The sequence below is a fragment of the Diorhabda sublineata genome, chromosome 3 (genome assembly GCF_026230105.1).
Source record: "Diorhabda sublineata isolate icDioSubl1.1 chromosome 3, icDioSubl1.1, whole genome shotgun sequence".
Classification (NCBI taxonomy): Eukaryota; Metazoa; Arthropoda; class Insecta; order Coleoptera; family Chrysomelidae; genus Diorhabda; species Diorhabda sublineata.
Window position 1 is genome coordinate 2,183,826 of NC_079476.1, and position 14,902 is coordinate 2,198,727.

At 33.6% G+C, this 14,902-nt stretch overlaps 1 protein-coding gene across 1 annotated transcript in view; it reads right to left on the minus strand.

The window, feature by feature from the left end:
* LOC130441239 (kin of IRRE-like protein 2) overlaps window positions 1–14,902 on the minus strand; it is a 649,517-nt gene that overhangs the window by 352,573 nt on the left and 282,042 nt on the right. Inside the window, exon 2 of the mRNA XM_056774824.1 lies at window positions 8,005–8,132. Coding sequence (XP_056630802.1) covers window positions 8,005–8,132 — 128 coding nt within the window. The remainder of the gene's footprint in view (window positions 1–8,004; window positions 8,133–14,902) is intronic.

The following is a 14,902-nucleotide window of genomic DNA, read 5'->3' on the forward strand; positions in this document are numbered from 1 at the left end:
TGCTAACGGAAACAAAGAAGAAAGGACAAGGTTCAGAAAATTTGGGTCATTATGATCACTTCTATTCGGGAATATCTAAGGACAAACGAGCTCAGAAAGGAGTATCTATATTAATTAAGAAAAGTTTAAGAAAATACGTGTCATCGTGGGAAGCAGTCAATCAACGAATTATCAAAATAAATATATCTATTTGCGGAAACAAAACGACAGTCATAGGAACATATGGGGTAAATGAAGACGACACAGTAAATAACAAAGATGACTATTTTGAATGTTTGTCCGAAGAAATTTCTAAAGTAGGCACCTCAAGAGAGGTAATTATCCTAGGAGACCTAAATGCAAGAACAGGCAAGAAAATAGACGATCAGATAGTAGGAAGATTCGGGGAAGAAGTAACAAATGATAATGGAAACAGACTTATTACATTATGCCAACAAAATACATTAAAAATACTGAATGGCTTCTTCCAACACAAAATGATACATAAATACACATGGGTACAGCATACACGGGACTTAAGATCTATTATAGACTATATAATAATGAGACAAAACACAAAAATTAGAATACAGGATGTTAAAGTACAAAGAGGGGCAAAATGTGGCAGCGACCACTTCTTGCTTAGAACAAAAAATTTACCTTTCATGCAGATAAATAAAATAGAAAAACAGCAACAAGAAAAAGCATTTGAAATAAAAATTAATAGATTCAATCTAAATAGCTTACAAGAGGAAAGTGTAAAGAACTTATATCAAAAACGTCTACATGGAAAACTGGTACAGGAAAATTTTGACAATACGGAACAACACTACAGCTTTATCAAAAGAAGCATGATTGCTGCAGCGGAAGAAGCCATGGGAAGATCCGATAACACTAGAAGACCAAGAACGTACTGGTGGGACAAGGAAATTGAGGATCTCATAAACGATAAGAAAGTAAAGTTCTCCAAGTCTCTATGCACGAAAAATGAAAATGATAAAAGAAATTTTAAAGAAGCACAGACAAAAGTAAGAAAAGCTACAATAAAAAAGAAAAACGAGACATGGGAAAAGACCTACATTCAAATAAACACCTACCTAGGAGGCAGCAGAAACACAGAAAGTTGGAAAACCTTAAAATCTCTTCGAGAAGATAGATCAAATAATCTTATATCGCCAATAACATCAGAAAAATGGGATGAGTACTTCTCTAAATTGTTTACAGAAACAAGACCAGAGTTCAAAAATCAAAAACAGGACAATATAAACATCATCACATCTCCGCTTAGAATTACAATTAAAGAAGAAGAAGACGTTTGTCAGTCACTAAAGAATCGAAAATCTCCAGGCCCGGGTCAAATAGCACCAGAGTTAATTAAAAATGGCACTGAAAAACTTTTTTCTCATCTGCAAATGCTTTTCCAGAAGTGTATAAATGGTGAAGCGCTACCCCAAGAGTGGAAAACATCTTATATGACTACCGTATATAAAAAAGGGGACAGAGAAAATTGCGACAACTACCGGGGACTTACAGTGATGTGTACAATATCCAGAATTTATGGAAAAATCATAAAAAATAAAATCGAACAGGAATATTGCAACATGGAGGCAGAAGAACAGGCAGGCTTCAGAGCGGGGAGGTCGACTATTGATCATTTATTTACGATTTCGCAAATAATTGATAAGAAAACCGCCAAAAATCAAGAACTCCACCTTTTGTTTGTTGACCTTAAAAAAGCATATGACAGCGTACCGCAAACAAAACTATGGGATGCCTTGGAAAGAACAAATATAAATGCGGCCCTAATAAAAGCAGTACAAAAGCTTTATGAAAACAGTAAATCACAAGTAAAAATAGGAAACAAGGTCTCAAAAGGATTCTCCACCAATAAGGGGTTAAAACAAGGATGCTCTCTGTCGCCCACACTCTTCAAGATATACCTGGAACACGCACTAGCACACTGGAAAAGGAAATGTAAGAACATGGGCATTCCACTAATCGATTCCACACTATATACCCTGTGTTTTGCAGATGACCAAATAATCTTGGCACAGGACTACGAAGACTTAGAATATATGACAAGAAAGCTAGTAGAGGAATACAGGAAATGGGGTCTAGAAGTAAATTTTAGTAAAACGGAATATATGTCTATTGGAGGAGAACAACAAAATTTAATACTTGAAGAAACACAATAAAAAATAAGTCATTGTACAAAATACAAATACCTAGGCATGATCATCACTAATTATGGAAGATTAGATGAAGCAATAGCACAAAGAAATAACCAAGGAAGACAAGCAAAAAGACAACTAAATAATGTATTGTGGGACAAACAAATATCCAAGGAAAACAAACATCGAATATACAATAGCATAATAAAAAGTATAACAACATATAGTAGCGAAGTCTGGCCTCTAAAAGAAAAAACAGTCAAAATGCTTGAAGCCACAGAAATGGATTATTGGAGACGCGCGGCAGGAATATCAAGACTGGAAAAAATAAGAAACGACAGAATCAGGGAGATCATGAAGGTGCAACACACGATTACGGAAGACATTAGGGTGAATCAGTTAAGATGGTACGGACATGTCCAAAGAATGCCTGAAGACCGCATACCCAAACAAATTTTAAATTGGGCACCACAAGGAAGAAGAAAGAGAGGAAGACCAAGATTAAGTTGGAGAGAAGGTATCGAGAAGGATATTCGAGAGAGAGGATTGGAAGAAGATCTTTGGGAAGATCGAGAAAAATGGAAATTGGGAATCGTAAGACGGCAAAGAACGTTTTAACCCGATTAATAAAAAAAAATCTATTAGAGAATTTTTTCTTTTTGTGTATGGGAAGTATATTATTGACGAAATGAGTGTCTTCTTGAAGAGCTTTTGGAAAAAAATGGCACAGGAACAGACCAAAGTGACATCGGAAAGAGGTAGATGAAGAAGATGTTTCCTAGTTGAAGGTAATCTCTGCTTGTATTTAGAGAGATTGTGTGTCCGGTAGAAAGGTTAGATGAAATATCGGAATTGATGACAGACAACGATTGTTCTTTTGCACTAACGGAAATATTGAGGCCATGGAGTCAACCAAAAAGAGGTGATTCGTCACGTTGAGTAGGCATATTGAGACAAAGTCCCTCCTCTGTCGAAGTGAGAACTGAAATATCTAGAATATTCAATAGTCACATAAAATATTTGCACAAAGTCGTAACCTATCAAAGATTCCGTTGATAATATATCAAAATATTTTTGCATATTCCAATCCCTGTTCAAAATTCAATTCATAACGGGCTTTGTACAGTGTTTACTTAATTGTATGTGTAAGTGAAAAATGCCAGTCCATTACCATGCTCTACCAAAACCAAAATACTTTTTCTTTTCACTTATACGGTTAGGGCAGAATGTCACTTGGTAGTTATTACAAAATAACTTCAAAGAAATTAGGTTTTAATATGTAAAGATGACATTAATTATGACAATACTATTTCGTACATATGTTGCAATGAATATATCGAGCAACAAGTGGGGAAGGTTCAACGTTTCTCCCGAATGTGGGTTTACGTAGAGCGAGCCTCGATGACAAATTCCACAAAAACAAGAGTGAGAAAGGTACTTTCCTTTCCTCAAATGTTCCATATTTTACTTTTTCTATGAGTGCACAAATTTGTATAATACAAATAAAGTTATACAAAGGTTGCTATTCAAGTTTTGAGATAGATAAATAAAAACAAAACTTAATAATTTAATATGACTTCATTGTTTTTCATAATATACATACAAGCACACTTCTGGATGCGTTTGAGCCAATTGTCGATGCATTTTGTCCATTACGATTGAGGTACCTCCATAACATGTGAATAAGATGAAATCATTGGGCGAATGACCCATCAATTCGATGTTTTGACTGTTTCAAAACAGTGGAACAGTAACAAAATGTGCAGTTATTCCGAAAACATAGGCAGCCTTTTGTTGTTTTATTGTTTAGTTTTTAATTCATATTCATAAATCCATGATTTCTGTCACGATGTGTTTTGAAGCACCGTGATTGGATTTTTTTAGCATTTCTAACAGCTAAAGTGAGTGGAACTAATGTCCAAGTATGCCTCAATCTCACAGTGCCTCACATGACGATCTTGCAATATCAATTTAGGCACAGCAGCGATGTTTTCTGGTACAACAGACGATTTTTGACGACTTCTAACGAAATCCATTCTGTAGCAAAATGCGACCAATAATAAATTCGGAGAACCCACGGAAAATAAATTGATTACCACATTGCACGAAAATTTTCGTGATTTAATATCTTCTTTCAACAAAATTGGTGTTTCACTTTCCAAGTATATGTAAACAACTCAAATAGCTCACGTTCTGAGTACGTTCATGATTAAAAATGACAAACATCTTCACATCAGTGTTGCCATATGTCAAAACTTTGATAGCAAACCTCGTATAACGATACTATTTACCATATATAAATCAACTCCACAATAATTTCTTAAAAACAACTTCTAGAATTTGGCAGATATATTAAATAAAACTTGAAGAAGGCTTTTTATTACAGCAAGAGTTCTAAATTTGGACACGCATAGCGCAAGTAGCCGATGGAACAAATACTGGAATGACTTTCCTCTATTTACCTCATATATTTATAGAAAAACTGTTGAAAATACACATTAAAGAAATTACACCATAACGTAAGTGATCGGTTGGTAGCACTGATTCATGCTTGACAGTTAAATTTAAAAGTTATTAACTTCAAAGTTAGATCTTTCCAAGAAACTTCTTTACTGTAAATTTATATGTTTTGTCCATATTTCATGACTTTATCAACTTTGTCAAAAAACTATTCATAACTCATTGTAAATAGTATCTTGAAATTCAAATAACCTCACACCGCCTTCATACATGACCGAATAATGCTCCGTTCAGTCAACTGTCAAAATGAAACTTTTAATCAGGTTTACCAACCCACCACAGAAAATATAGGTTTGCTACTTAGTAATAATGATATAAAGATATAGGAGAAGTATTTGTCTATGTACATGGAAAAATTAGTTTGAAATGATTTTGTAAAGACATAAATTGTTTCGATCCACTCGGCTACCAAGTTTTTTACGACATTTGCATTCGTCTGAAATCAATATAATCAATATAATAATCCCTATAATTATTCAATACAATAACTGAAATCTGCAATAATTAAATGAGGTTTTTATAGCACCTTTGTGAAGAAGAAATCCATTCTTAAGCCATTCTGTTACTTCTCATATTTTTACGCCGTTGGCGAATATCTGATCGGTAGTAATTTGAAACCCTTGTATTCCACATTTCGATACTCCTAATCGTGCCAGTAAGGATCTTTTCCACATTTAAACGATAATAATTGAATATATAAATATCCTTTTCAACCCTTTGGCTTATGAGAATTGGAGACATTAATAATGGACATCGAACGTCTCTAAATAAATAAAGGTAGTTGTATATCTTCTTATTTAAAATTCAAATTTACGATTTCCCTCGAATTAAATGCACCATTCCGATTTAATACAGATTTATGGTATTGAATTTTCGCTCAACCAAAAAGGAAATATTTTATCGTTATCCAACACAATACAAGATAAATAGCTTCAACTCACAAAGTTAATGTAAACCCAGTAGAAAGAAAAAATATAACCCATTATCAAGTAAGCATCTTCTCAAGAATATGATCCGGCGAATGCATTTGTATTGACATTTAGTATAGTACGTGTAAATACAAGGATCATTTCAAAAGTGCAATGCACAGATTTTCATGGTTTATCATAAAATTCTGATGAATAAACCGATGAATAAAAATTGGAAAATAGACTTTTTCTAAAATATAAACCTCTATAAGTGAAGTCCAGTAGAACACGAAAGAAATTTATTGAGATAAGTTGAGGATATCGGAGTAAAAATATATACAAGGGCCGTTTTCTTTTCAGCCTCCGATAGGCCATAAATAGAAGACAAGTTCATATAAAACAATAATTTCATTACCAAAACATTGGTACATTTAGTTTTCGATATAATCACCGAGGAGATTGAGACATTTGCCATATCTGTGGACAAGCTTCTCAATACCCTCTTCAAAAAAAGTTGCCGCCAATGTAGCCTAACCGTTCAGTAGCAATAAGGTACAAAACAGACCTTGAAACTTCTATGAATTCCATAGACAAAGCAGTAATAATGAATCTGGGGTTCTATTTAACAATTCTGTCAATTCGTTGAACCAAGTCATATGAAACGACAGATTCAAGAGTACAAAATAGACCTTGAAACTTCTGGAAACTTCGTAGATAAAGCAAAAATGATGGATCTGCGGTTTTCTTTAACCAATCTGTCAACTCGTTGAACCAGGTCATCTGAAACGACATATTTGCGTCTTTGGACCCCTCCATCATTCACAGCATTACAGCCTTCTTGAAACTTTCGACACCATTCACGCACAACACCATCACTAATGAAGTTTTCCCCATACTCACGACTCATTGTCCGATGAATTTCTGTAGCACTATAGCCTGTAGAAAACGAATCACACTTTGCAATTCACACTTGGTAGGAGCATTAATAATGCCGAACATGTTTACGTGGCGGTAGCACGACGCCGACTGACCCCTAAATGTCAACAATGCGTGTATTGTTTTACAGAAACTGCTCTTGTTCTTTAGCCCTCAACTTCTCAAGCTATTGATAAAGTACCTGAGCTTCCAGTACGACTATCGAAAAGTAAAACAAGTTAAATATTACAATAAATATATTCAGTTATGTGAAAAATATTGAAAGATTTTTGAAAGGTGTAGATGAAAGATTAAAAGATGGCGATCTTTTGTTTAAAATGGCATAGAAAATAATAATACAAAAATAACCGGTATAGTGGTAGTTTCATGATAATTATTTATGTCTCTGTAGCCTCGATGGATATCTTGAGATGCTAGATTTAGCACAAAATGCAGCATGTACATACTAGATCATACTAGATACATGTCCTAATAGTCCCAATAGATGTGTCGCGGTGTATATGATACGTACGTACATATATTTATCTAAATATTTATGGTTCTTCTTGAATTTAATAAAAAACTGTCGTTTGACTTATTTTTTTTTCTTCTTTCTCCCCATAATTGGAAATGAGAGTATCTATAAGATCACGATCGTATCGGTTGGTACAATTCCAATGAATTACTTCGAAAAATAGTTGGAGGAATGATTAGAATTTGGAATATACCGCAAAAAGTAAGAAGGAAACTGTTGTTTTCATGTATGTTTAGTACTACTAATGAATCAAGAGATGGCAGTGGAACGGTAACTCGAATTAGTTATCACAGACACGCCAACTCAATCCATATGCATGCTGCTGGATCTATCTTTGTTTAGTAGCACGAAAAATGTAAGTAATTTCTTACTTTCCTTGGTATCTATGGAATCAGACATGGTCATTAACAGATAATTTGTTTATACAACTTTATAATTATTATTATAATCATTTGAGTTTTGGGTTTGTCTTAACTTTGCAGGAAAATTTATTATGATTAATCAGAATTAATTAAACGAAATATTTATTTTGATCTATCGCTTTTCCTAATTGGCATATCGTTAATTTGATTTTTTCTTGTTCAAACTCCCTGTATCCATAAAAGCTCCTAAAACGATGCAACGTATTTCTGTGAGATTAGACTATAATAACATAAACCAACAAAACACCATCCGCATAATATGTTGCCGTCAACCGGTATACCTAATCTCCTTAATTGGTAATCTCCTTCCGAACAGAATATTTAGTTTGAAAATTAAACCATTTTATTGGATTTAGTTCCATTATTTATAAATTAGTGATACATGGGTAAAAAACATATTTTGTTGTGTGCGGATAAAATTTCCTCGACTATAGCCTATTATAGAAATTAACTTATTCATAAAACGGAGAATATTGACCAGCTTTTGACCTGTGATAATAGTTTTGTGATAGTGATAATAAGGAATTGTTATTGATAATATATAATAAACTCACCTTGTTGTCCTTTTGCCAGGAACAGGATCCGCGCTTGTTGAAAACTTTGCAGACAATAAGCGCATCTTGTCCAGGATTAACTTCCGTATACGTAGGTTGTTGTTCAAATCTTTGAACACCGACCGTTCCTGTAATAAAAGAGTGAATTGATAACGTATCGTACAGTTGATTATAATCAATATTTTGCTTATGTTTTCCATCACAAAATGGTGGCCATCAAGTTACAACCCAAAGGGTGACTAGTCGACATCATGGAAGAACAGTCTTTTTCTGTTTACCTAAATATTGTAGAGTTACTTAGTTTTCTCTGCTATTTTTGCTATAACCATCTCTTATTATATTATTCTCCTTTGAATTGATTATCATGATCATACGAGGAGCGGTTATCAAGTAAGGAGACCGGCTCTACTACAGAAAAAGTATCAAATATTGCAGTATCAAATAACCTCTCAGCTTTACTGCTTAAGATACTAGCCTCACAAGGGTTTGCCATATCAATGATTTAACCAAACCTATGTAAAGCCTTGTCCATGAACGGACGACACATTAGAACATTAAATTGACAAAAAAAAAACAAACTGTGTAAATGAATGATTATGCACCATGGCAAGAGATATAACTAAATTTCATTAACCCAGAGTTATATATAAGCTACCTATTTTTTTAAAGGTCATCTTTTAACTTGAAGCACATCTTGAAAAGTTGGAAAAACTTCCAAAAATAACCTTAAAACAATAAAGAACAAAAAATACTAGTGAAAGTATAGCGCAAAGTGCTCCAGGCTGTGAAGCTTATTTAAAAAAATATTTCCAAATTCTCAGTTCCATGTGCTTTAAAAGCTTGTTTCTCAGTTTTCGTAACCATATTCCTTTTTCAATTTTTAGTTCCATATGTCGTTACAGGAATGATGGTTTGCTGTATAATATACTAATTGTAAATTTCCTAAAAAAGAGATACACGGAACAAATTCTAATTAAAAAGCCATTCAACAACCTTACCAATTATACGGCTCGGTACAAGTTTCGACGAGATGTATCAATTAAAAAAACAACGCTAGATGATAGAGATTCAACAATTCTTCCAAATCAAAAAATACGGTCGAAACGGGACTAATGACTTGCAGACAAACACGATTTTTATATTTCTTGTAAGTCTTCGGAAGCTACTTCTTGTACGATCACTATTCATCACCGGAAATTCAACAATAACTGGATGCTATTTAGAATAAATATGTGCGCCTTTTTGCTACGTCCCGTATAAAATATTTTTCCGTGTCGCGAGTTCGCAACGTCATTTTCTCTATGGCCCATTTGACAATAATTACACCCCGCGTTTTTTATTGATACATCTCGTCGAAACTTATACCGAGCTCTATAGTTGGTAAGTTCATAGAAGTGCTTAATTTCCAACACGGGGATCGAAGGTTCGAAATTTTCATCAAATAAACCACTTAGTTCAAAAGACAGTTATAAAAACAAACCCACATACAGGTGAAGCGTGTGAGATTTGACTGATTTTTATTATATGATGGAATATTAGGCTCTTCTTTACCAATTTACTAATTTAGATTACTCAAAATAATAATAGTATTGAATAGTAAATTGAATATTGATAAGTGTATACTGAGTGATATAATTCATCCCCCACATAACGGTATGATGGTTGGAAATCTAGCAATACTGTCCTCTAAGTTGGAATATTTGAAATTATTGGTGATATTCATATTAAACACACTATTCACACTAACACTTCACTAACTTGGTTATCGAAGGTAGTGTAATTGGGAGTGTTGGTTTGGTGGTTACCTATTTTTGGGCTCAAAAGAAAAACTCATTCTTTTGACTTGTACAAAATACAATTATTGTTTATAATATCCCAAACGTTGCTGTTGCAATACTTATTAAAATAGTTGACACAAATTATTGCTGTTTGCTGTGTATCGTTTGATATTGAGTCGGTGTGTCAAAATAATTGGTCACAAATAACATATTGTATTATTTAGTTACTGTATAATAATTATTAGTATTCTGGAACCCCCTCGCTTTAGTACTTGAAGTGTGTATGCTGCTCATAACGAAATTCCATGTAAATAGAGGCGACTATGAAACTGGTAATCCTTCAGCGGGCGCAATAATCTAAGCCCATGTTTCGATAACAATAATGGTATGTTTGCTCACACTAATCTCGGATATCAACGAACTGAAGCTCAACATCGTTTCACGTGTAAATTTAGGGGAAAATTCTGTAACAAGTCTCGCCTTTTGTTTTCTTCGAATATAAATTTACAAACTCAACTCCTCGCTTGCATGAAATTTTAGGCTAGAAGCTTACCAGCACTGGCGAATTTCCAGATTTGTTTGAATATGTAAATTTCGGGAATATTTTTGGTAAAAAACTCACTCTGATAAATTTCTCGAATGATTTGAGCGAAAAATGATACAGTGTTTATTATAATTTGTGAGAAAAATCTCGATGTAATACTGAAAATAGAGTATAAGGTTAGTGCAGTCCATATCTCAGGAACGGATTATCTTAGAGCTTCGGGGGAAAAAATAACAATAAAATTAGCCCAGAGTGAAAAATAAATATAGTTTTAGGAGGTAATCTGATTTAAAAGCCTAAATTTTAGGCATTTTTGTTATTTACGTAAAAAAATTTCTAGCATCCATTTTGTTATTTGATATTTATTGAGTCAGAATTTCAATAAATTAAAGGCGGGTGAAGTGGGGGCTACGGTGTACCCTAGTTTGACATGATTCCAGCTCTTGTAGTGATCTGGAACAAAAAAAAATTGAAAATTCTTTATTTGTAAAGATATCGCTATCGCATTGACCTTAGCAAAAAAAATTACAAAATGGAGTCGACATGGAATATTACAAATTCGGCGATTTACCAGAGACTTTCGATTTGCCCACACTTTTGCACACAGCGTCGAGTGAATTTAGAAGATTCTCGTAGAAAATGAATATTTGGTTGATAAATACAAATTATATATAAATTCTAAGCAATCAAATTGTATTGTTTAATATATTTCAGACATTGTGATTTCTCTCAGCAAAAATTAGACCTTAACTAACCTAATCATTTCTGGTGACATATTTTTATATATATAAATTTAAATACAGTAGAGTGTCGATTATCCCAACTAATGTTGTAAGAGGTAGTTAGAATAGTTAAAATCTTTATTTATTTTCCATCTATTTCTATCTGTTATCAAAATTAAAGCTGTGGTATGAAGAATGTCTTAATAGTTGTCTGCTTCAATGTCGACTTTCTCTAAATAACAACTAGATCTCTAATTCTCTTCAGTTGTAATAACCGCCTCACCATGAGATGGTTCCGAGTCATCTTCTTTCGGTTCCTCATTTCAATTTGCCGTATCCTATGTCGTAATTTGAAATTTTTCAATCAAAAAGAACTTGGGATGAAATTTGGGTCACCTCCAGGCTTCATGTTTAGTTCTAGTGCTTTTTAATACAAAATGGACCCCGATATGGGCATCCCAGAAGACCGTTTCTGCAAAAACCAAGTGTATGCAGCATTTTTCACAACTTTTTCACTTTTCCCTTTTTCCGTCGTTTCACGATTTTATCTGGTTTGCCTTACTGTCAAGATTATGCGTACTTAGTGATTGGTATTTAAAGCTAATTTCATATTAATTTTCCGTGGAAAATATTTTTCCTGCGGAAAAATGTGTTATAACATTTTTTCGTAAAATTCTGTCACCTTAATTTTCCTACAAAAGAATTTTTCTATATTTTGCCCCTTTAACAAGACAATAGATGAAAAACTGGAAAAAACGTTGTTTCTGAACTAATTATTTGGCTTTTCTGTAAACAATTGCGATGAAAACATTATTTCATCTTCAATTACCCCTTTTGAAGTTTCCTTAACAATAATTAGAATATCATGGAGGTACTTGGCACTTGGTAATTCTATACTTCCTTTCTAGAACTAGAAGTGAATAAAAGAATGATTTCTTCAGATGTTAGGTTAGGTTAGGTTAGGTTAACAATAGAATATGCAGATGTAATTTGTTTTTCATCAATCTCATGGGGTTTCGTTACAATAAATAGATAGTTTAGTTGTTTTGGCAGAGGACATTATACCGAATTGACATAATGGCGATACAAGACACTAAGCAGAAAGAGGAAAAGGTAATACCAATTGAGGATTATACCTTCTTCAGTAGCGGGGGACTAAATAGGCGTCTAGAAACAGGATTTATAATGAATAGAAAGATCCAGGACTTGCTATAAGTATGTGAAAAACAAGGAGTATAGATTTGATAATGTCCAGGAGTTCGAATAGCTGGGAATGACAATGACAAACGAAGGAGTTGATATCAGGGAAATCTGCAAAAAGAGTCGTTTGGAGCCTTGGAGGACTATTGAGATATTTCAAAAGACACCAAGTTACGCATTACAAGACAGTTATACAACCAACGGTGGTACTGTATGGTAGTGAGTGCTGGATCATGAACAAAAAATATGAAAACAAAATAAACATATGGAAGAGAAAAGTACTAAGGAGGATTTTCGGAGGAGTTGGGAAGAAGAACAACGAACACAGAGATCAAAAAACTGTATAGCCAAGTTGAGATGGAATAGATGAAAATAGCTGGGTTAAAAATCTTTGTTAAGGGAAAAGAGAGCGAAAAAGGAAAGATTTGGAAAGAATAGGCAAAAAGAACTTGCGTTAAGCAGCCACGAACAAAAATAGATGGAGGAAAGCAGTAGAGCGACTCTAAGCCTTGTGCCTCTAAGGCCTGTTGAGCTATTTATATGTATAATGTTGTCTTAAGCTATTGACCGGCAGTGTATTGTATGTACCTAAAAATATGAGAACTTTTAATCACGTTGGTATTAGAAATATTATATTGTATTTGCTCTACGCGTGAGCTTTCATTTGAAATTGATATCTCACACGAAATAATAACATTAATATTCATCCAGCGAACAACTTCATAAATAGTAAGCGTCATGCCAATGTTAAAATATTTCTTGAAGAATAGAGTTCAATCTAAACTTCACGAAAAGCTGTGGAAGTTTACTAATTAACAAGAAAAATAGTTTAGTTGGTAAGTTAACTGAATTAAATGGAATTTCACGTAAATGAAGTTTATTTTGAAATTTCAATAATATCGGTATAATTCAGAAATTTGTCACTCAAAATTAATTGAAGGAATACGTATTGAAACATTTAGGGGTGGATCATGAAAACTCAATGTGGAGGAAGCAGCTTTAGAATTGATTAAAAATCGAATAATAGAAACCACTAGGATGGTTTAGATACAGTTCTTGAATAAACGTTGCAAAATCATTAGAATAATTTGGGAATGAGTGCTTCTTCAAAACTCTAATCTATGAATGATGTTCCACTTTTCGAAAAGGCCAAGAAGTGGTAGTAAACTCGCAATACTGCTTTGTTTTCATACAATCAGCTTGTCTTCTATTACATTCTTTTCTCCACCCTTCTTCATTGTTGATTGCGAGTGAATCCAAAATTTTGATTGGAATTTTGAGGTACTCAAATATTTTTTTCAAACCCAAACACTGAAAAAAGCTTCATTCGGCCCCAATTATGAATTGAAATAAACACTATAACTTTCACGTGGAAGTAAATACTCTTTGCACAAATACGTATATTTAAAATTTGATATTGACACTCAACACACAATTTATAGTATATCTAGAGCATTAATCTAAATTTGAAACGAATGAAATTCATTCAACTCACGTATTTAAGGAAAAATATGGTTGAGAATTCATTTTCATGTTGTATTATAGTTGTAGTTGCGTTCTACATCGTGTTAATATCAAATACAACACGTTGTATAAACCTAGGAAAATGATATATAAATCAGAATCAAATATCAAACAAAAATTATGACGAATTCACAACAGACAAATCTTACTTATAAATAAAAGAGGAAAACACACATCTTGAAATAAGGCTACACTTAGAGAATGATCCCAGTACGTAATCTCCTTTTAGCTCCACACTCGTTTCCAAGCGTTGTTCAATAAGCTCTATACTTTTTTTTAATAAGAATCGTCAAGCTTCTCAAAATAGCCATTAACTGCTGACACCACATCTTCATTTTTGAAAAAGCTTTTTCGTAGGTGTTGACGAATGTTCTGTGCTTGCGGATCAGATTTGACTGCTGCAACTGCTAAAAATAGTCTCGTAAACTTATTATAATGGATTTCAGAAATTATCGATAAAATAGAAAATAATATTAGCAGTGAAAAAGACACCACTTTTTTCTCGGCCAAATGCGGTAGTTTTGATTAATTTTTCTGCTCAAGCGCTGCAATAAGTTCACATAATGATATTTTTTGGAAGTTGTTTCTTTTTCAAAATAGCTAATGCTAATTACCCCAAGCACATCTCAAAAGATCGATGCCATGACCTTGCCTGAAGATGAAACAATCTTTGCCTTCTTTGAAGCCGGTTCTCTTTTCTCAGTCAATTGTTTTGATCCATGGTTATGAAACTCTGCAAAAATTCGACTTTATTTCTGTGAAAAATTACCAAACAAATGGAAACGTATTCATGACGCTTTTTTTGTCCAATTGCGACTTAACGCGGCACCCATCTTGCGCAGAGCTTCCTCTAGTCCAAATTTTCAGTTGATTTGCAATGTATCGCACTTTTTGAAATCATCTCCAATGTTTCTGAAGTCGTCACCTCATTTGGCCGACCACTGCGATGATGATCTTCGCAAGGTCTAAGAAGCAGTTTCACCTAGAGTAGAATCTGTAACATAACGATTACCAATATTTACAAATTCAATGGAAACATTGACTGTTGATGGCTGACAAACAAATACTAAGCACCGTGAAGTCTTCAAACTTGAAACATATACAAGTAACATCTCTAGGTCAGGCCAGGT